The 12,864-nt window shown below is 46.0% G+C and overlaps 1 protein-coding gene across 7 annotated transcripts in view; it reads right to left on the bottom strand.

Moving 5' to 3' along the window:
- Positions 1-663: 663 nt before the first annotated feature.
- ATXN7 (ataxin 7) overlaps positions 664-12,864 on the bottom strand; it is a 142,547-nt gene continuing 130,346 nt past the window's right edge. For 6 of the 7 annotated variants that reach the window (XM_045493418.1, XM_045493422.1, XM_045493420.1 and 3 more), the window contains 3 exons: positions 12,609-12,730; positions 7,322-8,300; positions 664-4,807 (listed from right to left, as the gene is read on the bottom strand). In XM_045493418.1, coding sequence (XP_045349374.1) covers positions 4,790-4,807; positions 7,322-8,300; positions 12,609-12,730 — 1,119 coding nt within the window. In that variant the 3' untranslated portion in view covers positions 664-4,789. Of the gene's footprint in view, positions 4,808-6,460; positions 6,528-7,321; positions 8,301-12,608; positions 12,731-12,864 lie in introns of all 7 variants that reach the window. The other variant, XM_045493424.1, reaches the window with a different exon arrangement.

The following is a 12,864-nucleotide window of genomic DNA, read 5'->3' as shown; positions in this document are numbered from 1 at the left end:
GCTTCTTAGGGATGATTTAGGAGTTGGCTGATCTAAGGAGGGAATGGGATGTCCATGGTGTGGTGGGGGGTTGAAACTACCCTCACTCCATTTAGTATCTGGACATTTTCTTCAACACACAAATCAGTCGCTTCCTTTGTTACCTTAAGCAACAAAAATAATTTTTAATTTTTTAGAATGATTTGTAAATTGCCAAACTTGTCCAATTTCTAGAGACAAAACGTTTATGTTGTGCGCTGAATAATACCAAAATGCACCTGCACTGCGGGTGAAGGAAGAAGTACGTAAAAGCAAGGAAGAGATCGGACTAGCCATGGATACAAAACTTACCTCGGGATACCAACGGAAAACCGACCACACGCCATCGCATTTACACAAAAGCAAGCACAAAGAGAATGTGTTTCCCAATCTATCGACTTCCCTTTGTTGACAAACCTGCAGGGCAAGAATGCAGTAGTGTTCACAGTTTACCCAGTCATCAATTGCTCCGAAGCAAAGCTTTGTGCCCAAGAATGAAACATCCTCAGCCCTCACAGGTACTCAGCTTATACAGAAGGGAAGGTAAACATAGGTGCTTCACAAGGGGGTCTGATGCCAAAAATGAATGCAAGTCAGACGGGATTGAAAGGGGTTTAGGATCACGAGGCAGAAACATGTAAAATATTTCATGCAGCCAGCCTTATTTATTGAGAAGTCCTAATTTTATTGCCCATTTAGTAACATGTTTGTTCCACAAACTAATTTCTCATAAAGCAAAGCACAACCTTTTCTTATAAATAGTATAAATTATTTTATTTACAGAAACTTGTTACAAAACAAATAGACTATATATTTCTTCTCTTTTAAATATCCAAAGTAATTTTCTATCCCTTGACATTTGTTCATGTTTCTATACAGCAGCCAACACGAAGTCCAGCTGAGATGCTCTTGATTATGTGTACAAATTATCACACTATTCACACATTTCAACACAGGAGATTGCTTTTATAACCAAGCTCAAAAAAACAGCAAAATGCTTTTCAAGGCCCTACATTCACACTGACAGTATGTAGTGCTCATTTAAATGATCTGAAAATGTAAAATGTTTTGCACAAAATGTAAAAATGATTATTTTCTGTTAAACAATGAAACTTTTCACAATCATTTCCAAAGCCCCCCACCCTCCCACCCCCCCTTCCCCACCCCGGACATAATGAGACAGTAAGAAATTCCTTGGCAACAGAACTCTCGCAGGAAGACAGCTGCCTTTATAAGTTACATTTTTCAAATTATACATTTTGCAATGTTTTCAGAGGTACTTTGTATTATATTTTTGGAATAGAAAATATTTTAAATATTCTATTTTAAACTCTGTATTTCATGAGTGAATAACAAAATGGATATATCATCTAAGTTGCTGGCTGACAAAACAGATTTGTAACCCTTGCTGCCACCGGGCAATACGTCACCAGTTGAATTACTGTGAACCAAAAGGCCTTAATTTTAAAATACCTTATAAAATTACCAGCATCGGTGGTTTTCAACCCCTCCCCTAAAATTTTAGAAACAATATTTAGGTGGAAAAAGCAAACTCCAAAGGTTTCAACTGAACATTCAAGTCTTTTTAAAGAATCTGTCGAAGCTTAAAACTAGGTTCAGGCACTTTTTCCGTTAGTTTGAAACCACATCACAGACTAACACACATGTGCTCAGAGCGTACACATACACACACACAGGCACGCACGCACGCACACTCACACACAAAACACTAACGAAAGAAAAGCAGTGTGTCACTTAGTTACATGTAGTCTATCGGGAAATCAGGCAACTAGAGAGAAGCAATGCCCACTTCGTCTGTACGAATCCACTCCCGAGACATGAAAAGGGACAACAAGACTTTCACAGAACAGAGGCATCCCTTAAACTGTAAAGGAGGCAGGTTCTAGAACTATTGGCTTGGCAGTGAACCACTTCAAATTATAAAAAGGTATTTACTTTTATTAATTAATAAATAAATACTAGATGATCTCAATTGTACCAAAACAGGATATCAGAAAAAAAGACCTGTGCAAAAATACATATTTAAATATGTACAATTCATTTTTAACAAAATATGTCTTCTGAAATAGGGATACTTCCATATTTATAATAGAACAAGAAATTCCAAAATAAAGATACAAAAGTAGGTTTTGTAGAATTCTTTGTTCATCATTGCAGCACATTTTTTTTTTTTTTTGTAGGTTAAGAAAACTGCAGGAGTTGTCATGAAATTCTATTGGAAAGAATATAAAAATTATCTTGGTTTTAAATTGATACCAAAGTCTGTCTAGAAACAACCCAACCACTGCAAATTTGGTTTTTGCAAGTTAATTTAATTCAAAAAAATACTTGTACTCCCGTGTTTTAAATGGTCTTAATTGTTCATTATAATAAAAAGTAGTTGTAGGAGAAAATAAAATATTTGAACAGTCTAAAATTTAATAGCACTGTTTAGAATAGGTCTGTTTGTGGCAGGCAGAATCCAAAATGGCTAATTTCCTAATCCCGATCATCTGTGTACTACCGGGAGACATAATGAAATTCAATTAAAACCTCAGTCTAAGAAATCAAATGATCAACACTCGCTTATCTAAATATCTACATAATTCTGAATCAACTTGCTATCATGGGTCCTATTCACATCTTTCGGAACAACATGATCTGTCTATAAATTCCATTGCTAAAAGCAACTTTATTTATATCCATCAAGTCCCCTTGGCTCTGAAAATAAATTCTACCCATACCCCATTGCACTTGTCACCCAGGAATCAACTAAAGACGTTCTGATTCCCCCTTACCTCCGTTCTCTCCCTCCACTGGGACGGAACAACCAGACTGATTTCTCCTAACTGCACCAAACTGGCCCATCCACGCGCTCTCCTTAATAAGCTCTCTCCTATAGTATCATTTTTTAAAAATATTTACTGATTGCATAATAAGTGAACAAGAGACTCCTCTCCCCTTCCTTTAAAAAAAAAAATCAATAGTTTACATCAATTTATAGCTAAAGTATCTGCATAAAGTTTTCGTTGTCTTACATAATAAGAGTAATTCTGTAGCAATTCACATTATTAGGCTGGTAACCAAGTATTTATTCATTCTAGGTGTTGTTGACTTGAAATTCCCTGAAACTGAAGTTTGTAACCCAAAAACTGTAGGGAAAAAAATGATGCACTGATTTGCTCTGTCCAGGCTCTGCCCAGAACAATGATCAGAGCCTTGGAAAATTTACCCTGTGGTGTTCGGCAACTTTGTGTGTTCTTCTAAGTACAAGTGCCTGGGTTATTTATTGTTTCAGGAGCTGTGAGAGTGGAATCACCAGTTAAAATGCCCCAGCTCATCCCCCAAATTCAATGATACCTTCTTAAGCAATGACGTTTTAACATATTAAGCTCTGTCTTTTGGGATGGGGTATTCAAAAAAAAATAAACGAATAACCACGAAGGTCTCCAAATCTCTCTCAGGAAGATGGCTGGCATTAATCCCCAGAAAGGAGGGTCTGTCGGGGAGACACTATATATGCGTCACAGCATCTGTGCATGGGCACACGTACACATCTGCCTACTCCCCTCCCTGGGTGCCTGCTCCCCACCCACTGGCATCGAAATGAACACGTGGACAGGAAGGGGAGTGCAGATACACACACAATATGGGGAGCACTCGACACAGAAATTTACAGAGTCCCAGGACAGTATCCACAGAGACCGAGGGTAATGCACAGAGTGCCCTGGAAACATTAAGTATATTAATGACTTAGTGAATGACAGTTTCTGCTGCATCCTAATAATTTCACTTTACAAAGGCAATTTTTTAAAAATGGGAGACTGAGCAGGACAGCCAGCCCAATCTACCATACTGTTTAACATGAAAACTTGAAGGATAAAAAATTCCATCTCTTTGGAAATCTTGGAAAAACATTCCCCCCATAGTGATTTCATCCACCCCCCCCCTCCCCAACCAAAATTTGGCTTTCCATTATCAAAACTAGTTTGCATTTGCATTTTCTTAAAAAAAAATCACATAGAATTGCTTTTGTACCATGAAAAGTAAGCCTCTAAAATGTCGTATACTCGCTTTCTGGGCATCAATGGCTTTAAACCAGTTTGTAAGTTAGAAACTCTTGACAGCTTCTATCCCAAATCACCTGCAAAAGGCTGGGGGGAAACACAGGCTATTTTGTCCCGGTGCCTCGCGCTAACGTCCGTATTCCAATCCTGGAGCATTGCTGTAAGAACCTAACGACCGAGCCCTTCTGCGAAGGGCTGCGCAGGGGGCAGCTCTGCCCTCCTCCGGAAGGCGTCTCCAGCTGGGGTACCTAACTGCTGGAGAGGGACCCACAGAAGACAGTGTAAGAAAAACACCCGGGACGGGGAGAGGAGGAAGGGAGAAAGTCTACAGTAATGCTTTTGCCAAGACATGCTCTCCCTCAGCCACTCTACTCAAAGAGCGGCTCCATGATGTGCTGCAAGTTAAAAAACAAAGCAAAAACTTCTCACAGATTGGTAGCAAGCAGTCCAGACCACTTTAACACTGATAAAAGCAATTTCGGTGGCTGAACTTGATCCAGTGTCCTTTACGAGTACTCACTGCTACTGACATAGCTTCAGGGAAATCCTCGTTACAACAACAGCCCGGCAGATTTCTACCCTCGAGGCCCACAGGAGGTTGGGAAAACAGACTCAAAGGCATCGTGGAGTCCATAGTGCTGAGTGGAGGTGTAACTTGTCGTCAAAAGTGTCCAGATTATTCCTCCCCGTGCCATGTTCAGCTGTCAGGGACGTGCCTTTGGCTTTCAAAGAAGAGGGGGTGGGGAAACAATGAAAAGGTAAGTAAGCAGCTGTACGCGGCACTGCCCCGATGCTCAACACGAATATTCCAAAGGCCACGCGCCACTAAAATCTCCAGATGTCAGGGGCAGTCAGCTATAGAACTGGGCCTGAGCTTTCAAAAGCCTTCATCACCCTTGGGCACAATCATTCTAGAAGACTGAGTTTTAGAAAATCGTCTAGAAGAGATGTAGGCCAGGTTTCTAGCCGAGAGAAAAGGCTCTCATGTTTGCCTTTTGGTTTTATCTACTGATTTCATTTCCTTGAAGGTATTCCAGGTTGTCAGCTGAGAACTGAACAAGGTCACGTGGGCTAGCACACACAGGTGTGCAAACTCATACCCAACGCAGTGCCCTTGCCCGGGGAGTGGGAACTCAGACCCCCACTCTCCCACCATAAGCACACTAAGGGCTCAGGGGAAGCTGCCAGGCCCCACCCGCCAGGCTTCCCAGTATGTCCCCCAGCATTCCCTGGCATAGAGGGCTTCAACCATCTCAGTTACCCATTTTAAAATCAGCTCCACAAGAAACAGAACTGAGGTTCCTACTTTTCTGAGAGGAGTATTCTTGAAAGCATTTTGGAGTCATGGGTACCTTTAAGATTCTGATGGAAGCTATAGGATCCCTTCTGCAGATAAACGAGCACAGACATAAAAATCATGCAACACGTTTCTGGGGTTTTACCGATCCTCCGATCTCTAGTCATGGGCCACCCTAAGCTTTGTGCAGCGTAATAAAAAAGTTTTCCACTACACAGAGGAAATCTTTCTCAAATACAAACTTAAGTTGAAACAAATTTTGATACCCCAAACTCGGCCTGTCCTAGTGGGACAGAGCCCTCACAGATGGTGGACATCAGAGGCGGCAAACCGCTAAGAGCCGTACTTGGGCAGATGTGTGGGCTATACCAGGTTAAAAAACAAAAGAAAAGTATTGCATAACTTGTAAAAGTGGTCAAACTTCTCATGCAAGTCCAAATCTGCAGTTTCTTTGAAATCAGTAACCAGTTTCTGGGAGCTTCTGCTCTGTGTGGATGGGGCTCCTATTTCCTCATTTTCCACAGGCACTGCTGTGCCCACCAGTCTCTTCCCCTCCTGTCACCTGTGGGGTACTGAGGCCACAGCGATGTCTATGTGAAGACAGACGCACTCAGTAACGTAATGTACTGGGCATCACAGCAAAACGGAACATCCCTCCTCCAGGTTCACACAGAATCAGGAAACTACACTCAGAAGGGAGTTTTTAAAGGATGGCTATCCTACTTCCTGCAGTGTTCGCACTGAATTTTTATGCTCATAAACTATGATGAGTAACTACAAACCAAGAAGTAAAAGCCCATTTTCACATGTCCAGGGACCCCTTGCTCAAAGAGCCAAGCAACATACCAACAACCGCTATAGACTTGAGGCTCATAGAGAAAAATTTAAGCAGTTGCTATTTAAATTCACCGATAATTAATGTTCCCTGTACCTTTGGCGCTGGGTATTAATTCACGCATATATTGGAGGGAAATCTATCACAGAAAGAAGCTTCCCAGTATATTCTGGAGAAGTCCTAACCTGCCATTTGAGTTAAGTTCTGAAGATGAAAAACAAAACAAATCAAAGCAGCCCCCACACTGCAAATCAGGGCTCCGGGGTGATCTTGCTGAAATTCCTGTTCGACAGCAAGGAGAGGAGATCTGCTGATGAGTGAAGAAACGAGAGGAGAGATTGGGACTCAGAGCCAAGGATGCTGGAGGAAGGGGCTCCAGGGGGAAGAGGGTCAGGGGAAACCAGCAACAGGTAGGAGAGTGGGAACAAAGAATGCACGAGACAAAGTGACAGTTCCATATGAACCCGACACCCAGGGAGCCACTGCTGTACAAATGGGCCACGTTCATGTCTCTTTTTAAGCTCTGAAATTTGAGATTTTAGTCTTCATCTCTACCCACACTTACTGTTTTCCTGCCTCCCTGGAAAACCGTGAGGGAACATAAGGACAGAGTCAACCAGAGAACCAAATTCTTTGATGGGAAAATTATTAAAAGGTCTTTAAAATTTAAACCATCCCTTTCTAGACCAGTGTGACTGCAGACCAGCTTTCTCCAGAGGAACAAACTAGAGACGCACTCTCCAGGAAGACACAGCCCGCCTTCCTCCCCAGGCAGCGGCACGGGACGTGCCCCCCAGGGCTGCGCTCACCGCGGAGGGGACGCTGCCGTCCCGCAGGTTGGGCAGCTTCTGCAGCCCTATCTGCTAAAACACACTGCGTGGTTTCCTTACCCAGGAGCATCTTCCAAGTCATGAGAAATTCTGGCAGATACACTGTTTTACCTTCACATGGCCGTGAACGCTTCCTTTTCGAAAGGAGACCACAAAGCTGGACACGTGTTTACAGGCAAACTAACCAACCCTGCCACGCACGTCCGAGCTGGTGCAAGAGTTCAAGGGAGAGGAAACGGGGGCGTCCCCGCGGGGCTCACAGTCCATGTCCTACCTGATGAAGGAGGGAACTGTTCGTCAGTCCTTGTGCCCCTGGGCTGGCGCCCGCGTGTTTCATGTGCACGTTGTTCATGGCTGGCAATTTGGCAACCTTTGTGGGTTTGCTGCTGCCGTTGTTGACGCTGCTTGAGCCGGGCGAGCACTTTCTTTTCTTTCCTATGAGTCTGTCTAGAGGAGTGTGAGAGTGTGAGTAACTGCCGTGGGAGTTGACGGGCAACTCGCTGGACTGGTGAATGAACGGGCCAAGAGAAAGCGTGGAGTCACTGCTGTTCACCATCACACTCATCCTCTTGATGGACTCAGCGGGGCTCCCACCGGGGGGGCCCCTCCCTGACTGGTCGTGCCGGACACTCACCGAGTTCGCTTTAGTAACCACACAGTTGAGGCCGATGCCGTGGGAAGATGTTACCGTTGAGGGGTAGGGAGGCCCAGAGTGTGCCATACAGTTTTTCCTAAAAGACTCCATGGAATGAGAAGAAGAGGAGGAAGAGGAGGAGGAGGAGGAGGAGTGGACTGACAGTGGGGAGCTATTTTTGCGTTTCTTTCCTGAGCCGCCGCTGGTACTGCTACTGGCATTGTGACAGTTAGTGCTGTTACCAGAAGGCTCCTTGGGCCTCAAAGACTTGCTGGATTTCAACTTCTGAGGTTTTCTGGACATAGGGGAGGAGGGGACTGAGGAAAGGCCGGAGGGTGTGGAGGGGGAGGAGGACGAAGAGGACACTTGTCTGGATTGCATACTGCACACAGGATCCATTGCCCCGGAGGCAGCGGGCTGTGCGTTCAGTGTGGTTCCATGAGCTGGTGCCGCTCTGCTGTTTGGGGAGATGCAGGTGGACGAGAGCAGGACTGGGGACGTAGACACAGTGGCCGCTGCCAGATAGCTGACCCCACACTGCGATGTGGGCACAGAGTTTGTCCGGTGAGGAACACGTGTGGAGACGGGTGTTGTGGTGCTGGGCACTGGTGGGATTTTCCTGCAAAAAGAGGGGGCAGTGAGTAATCATCAGCAGAGCGCTTCACGGAAATGCACGGAGGGGTGACCCTTCACCTCTGGCACTGAGCAGCACACACCCGTCAGAGGATCAACCTGAAACGCATAGCCGATCCTGCCGCTTCTCTGCTTCAAATTTTGCAAGGCCTTGCCGGGGCTCTCAGAACAATGGTGTGGAAAGCCCTGTGTGCCTCACCTACCACCGGTCCCCAGCCTCACACTGCCTCCTAGATTCCACCCAGCAACCCTTCTTACATCGCAACAACAGGCCTGGACGTGAGGCCTTGTCCATCTTCCGCCTATAACACTATGACCCCAACTTCTGCTCAGCTTGTACCTTTGGCCCACCATCACTTTCTTAGGAAATCTGACCTGACCACCCAGACTCGCTTGGTTTTCCACAGACTCACTCTGCCAGTTCCCAGACTTGGGGGAACTCAAGGCAGCTTCCACATGTAACTGTGGATCACTAACTTCTCTAGAGAGCAGGGCACACCTTATTTAAAACTGTGCCCACAGTGCCTGCAGTACAGAAGGCGCACTAATGTTGAGAGAATTCACGAACAAAGAGGAGAAAGGAAGGGCAGAACAATTTCATAGCAACTGCTAGGTCCTAACTTTAGGCCTGAAGCACATCTCAGGGTTTCCAGCCACAATGATGGCACAGTGTATTTTGTTACTAATGTCCGGGCAAGGGACCAACCTAGGGATTAGAGAGTCATTCAGATGGCAGACCAGGGAGGCCTCTTTCCATTTTTGCTACGATTTTAACATGTGACAGCACCAAAATTTCAAAAACCCCTATGGCAGAACCAACAGCGAGGTAGCAACACAGACAATGGCCTGAATGGAAGGCAAGCGCCAAGACCGGCCCGGTCCTGACTTCACAGGGCAGCAACGGCTGATCCAGTCGCTGCATCAGCTAGGGTTCCGGCTTCTCATCTTCCAAGTGAGACTTGCCCTAAACTGCTGCCAAAGTGCTTTCCAGATGCTTCTTAAGGCCTGTAACTATTAATAAAAAGAACTATTCACTGTATTTGTCCCAGCTAGAACCCCCCCATTCAGGAGTGTAGCTCTGGCCCTAGAGATCCATGCATCCAGACCGACCACACCCAAGTCCCTGTGGGGTGGGGTCCAGGCGAGAGAAGTTTCTCAGTCTCTCTGGGAGATTCCAACAAGAAGCAAAGACCAAGAAGCTGGGCTCTATCCCCATACTACACAGAGGACAACCACGGACAGTACCTGAAAGGCTTATGAGAAACGATGAGTCCCTGCACCCCACCCAGACCTACTTCATCAGAATCTGGATCTCAACAAGATCCCCAGGCAATCCGTGGGCACTGGCACCTCTGAGAAGCCCTGCTCTAAATGGAGGCGTGTAGCACTGCTCGGGCTCACTGGGCGCACTGGCTTCGCGCGGCCACCAGGTGGCTTAGGGAAACGAAGCCTAAATATCAGGCAGCTGGAACCAAATCCTGAGAAAAGGAAAAGCTTCCATACAGGGAGACATGTGGATCTCTCTGCACAACATATTGGTCCCTGGTAAAAAAGCTCTTTTAAGTCATTCGTTACCTTTTGCGTAAGGAGACAAATAAAGAACATGTAGTTGTACTGATCTATGTCCATACAAATCAACTCTGCAAAGATATACAAGCAATTAATAAAAATGCTTCTGTCTGGAGGTAGTGGTGGCGGGCAGGGTGGGCAAAACGAATGTGGGGACCAGGGGTACTAAAACCTTGAACTGTATACCTCTTCATATTCATTTTTTTTTTTTTACCCAAGTGAATTTATTACCAATCTGACGAATTCTGTAACCTCGACACTGCCCCCTATTCCATGCCCCACCAAAGAAAAACCTTTTGCTGATGATCCCATCCCTTCCTTAAGGAATGTGGAATCATGGTCCCCAGTCAAAAGTGGACAAGCACTTGACAGAAATCACAGAGTTTGGAACTGGCCTTTGCGGTCCTGGGCATGCTCCAGAGGAAGTGCTAGTCCAATTTGACCAGTGTCCAGATTCCTATATTGAAGACGACTTATTTCACTGTCATACTCAAATCCCACTTCCACATATCCTTAGCTGCAATAGGTAACTGAGGAGTAAGGAACTAAGGAGGGTGGCACCCAAACCGGGGGTCCTCCTGGAAGAGAGGACTTTTGGCTGAGCCAGCAGGATGGAACTTGGACCACTTTGGGAGTTCTGTTGAGTGCATCAAAGATGCCACCTGAGGACTGTTCTCCTGCAGTTGAGAAGTGCTCAGCTCCTCCCACCAAATCTCAGGGGCTGCCCGAGAAGCTTGCCTGCAGTGGCCAGCCTCACTCGCAGCACCTCACTCCAAGCTACCGTCTGCCCCAGGCCTGTGCGCCAGCTCATCACTGAGCAAAACATCTGTCTCTGCTGTACTGGCCTTTTTTTAAAACCCAAGTTCATGTTAGCGGAAAGGCATGATTTCCTCTTTGCTAGGAACAAGTGATTGATAAGGTCGTCGGCCTCTGACAGAACAGAGAGAGAGACGGTAGAGGCAACCTCATGATCTTGTGTCTTCCCAGGTTCACCGCAGAAAGAGGACAACACCCCCCCCCACCCCGACAAGCCAATAGGAACTGAAACCATATGCACCCCAACTGCTGGCCACGAACCACTTCTCAGGATAATGGGAAAAAGTCATTCTGAGGACACTTCTCAACTCTTAGGAATTCACTAAATCCACATTTCAGGGTGCTCAATGAGCTCCCCAAGTCCTGGTGGGCAGTCTCAAGAAATATGAAGCTGAGATTTCACGTACTTGGGGGTTTTCTGATGCTGACAGACCCCTAGACTCCCAACAAACCAGTGCCCCGTTTTTCCTGAGCAAGGGCAATGTCCTTCATAAAGAAGAAAGAGGAGCCTCTTATCTAGTAAAACCCAGGAAGAAATGTGAAATTGAAAAGTAGAGCACCACTGCTCTGGGTCTGATTTTCTAAGTGAATAAACTCAAGTCCTGTTCATGATCACGGAGGCGGTTCTTCAGATTGCGGACTATCCGAGGCCTCTGACCAGCTTCCTTTGACTTTATCAGGAAACCAAGGCAGCAAGGCAAGTGGATGTACTGGCAGAGTCTGTTCAGGGAGGCTCTAGTAAATGATGCCCAAATGGAGAATATGGAATGACATGTGAATTAGTGGACAGCCCCCTTGGTTTAACAAAACTCAGTATTTCCAAAAGTAGGTTCCACCAAACGTTAAGTTCCCAAAGATACTCCCCTAAAAGACGTTCCCAGGTCAAAAGAGCTTGGGAGATGTTCCACATTATAAATAATATCTCCTGCTTTGAGAGGTATAATGAACAGTGTGCCCCTTAAAGACTCTGAGAAGTCCTGCGGTAATGAAAACTATGTCACTTGAGAAAAAGCTGAGCCTTCTGGCCATGGAACACTCTTCTTCCACTTAAAATCCCATGTAGGAAATACCAGCCCACATACGGACACACAAGATGACCATCTTACACTGTAAATCAGAGCACATGGCTCCACTTCCTGAGGCCCTCAGCAGCTCCCCACTGTACTCAGAATCAATTTCAGAGTCATCTGGCCCCTGCCAGTTTCTTAGGTCTCATCTTGCACCATGATCGCTTTCTCGCTTTTTTCAGACAAGTATGATCTTTTCTGACTCAAGACCTTTGCACACATGGTTCTTTCTGCCTGCCCCACCATCCCCTGGCTGCCTTTTCTATCCTTCTCTCCATCTCTGCTCTAGGATCACCTCTTCAGCGAGGTTTGCCCTGAATCTCTCCAGCTTGTTGTTTTTCCGTCTTAGCTCTTTGCTAAACCCTGGCCCTACCACCAACTTGCTGTGTGACTTCTCAGTTTCAGTATCTGTAAAGTAGGGATAATCGAGGTCACCAGAGGCAGCGCCTTGTGAAAATTAAATGCAAGTTGCCTGGCACACAGTAAGGTCTCAGTAAGTCTCAGTGATTGTTAGAGCTTCCATGATCTCCCTTATGACGAGCTATAACCCCTACTGATTCGCTGTTTGGTGGTTTTTGTGCCCCCGTCCCCCGAATGCAAACCCCACACAGGTGGAAACTCCCTCACTGCCTGGAACCCCAGCATCCAGAGCAATACATATTTGCTGAAAAGACTGAATGAATAAATGATGAGGGGCCTTCTCAGGGATAGTCAAAGGCCACGTTTTCATTTTAGATAAGCTTATCTTCATTAGACCAGTCCCTTAAGACATAAAGAGGATGCGGCCCCAGGTGAGGTCAGCCCCCTTTCCCCGCCCCAGAGGCGCTGGGACAGGCACTCACTTCCACAGCTGCGCATTCAGATGCTTCTCCACCATGAGGTTGAGGGCGCAGCGAAGCCGGTTCCACCTGGAGTCAAACACGTAATAGCCTCTTCCAATCTGCCGGCTCCCGAATGTGCAAAACTGCAAGAGAGGACACACCATGCGTGCTCGCTAATCCCGGCAGCGGCACGGCCTGTGATGTCTCTCCTTCAGGAGAGAAGCCAACCACAGAAGAACTCGCACGCTGTGTATCACAGGCTGTGAAGCACGAGAGT

This window comes from Leopardus geoffroyi, chromosome A2 (assembly GCF_018350155.1).
Source record: "Leopardus geoffroyi isolate Oge1 chromosome A2, O.geoffroyi_Oge1_pat1.0, whole genome shotgun sequence".
Lineage (NCBI taxonomy): Eukaryota > Metazoa > Chordata > Mammalia > Carnivora > Felidae > Leopardus > Leopardus geoffroyi.
Note: the sequence above shows the minus strand (reverse complement) of the source record. Positions and strands in the feature narration are given on the sequence as shown.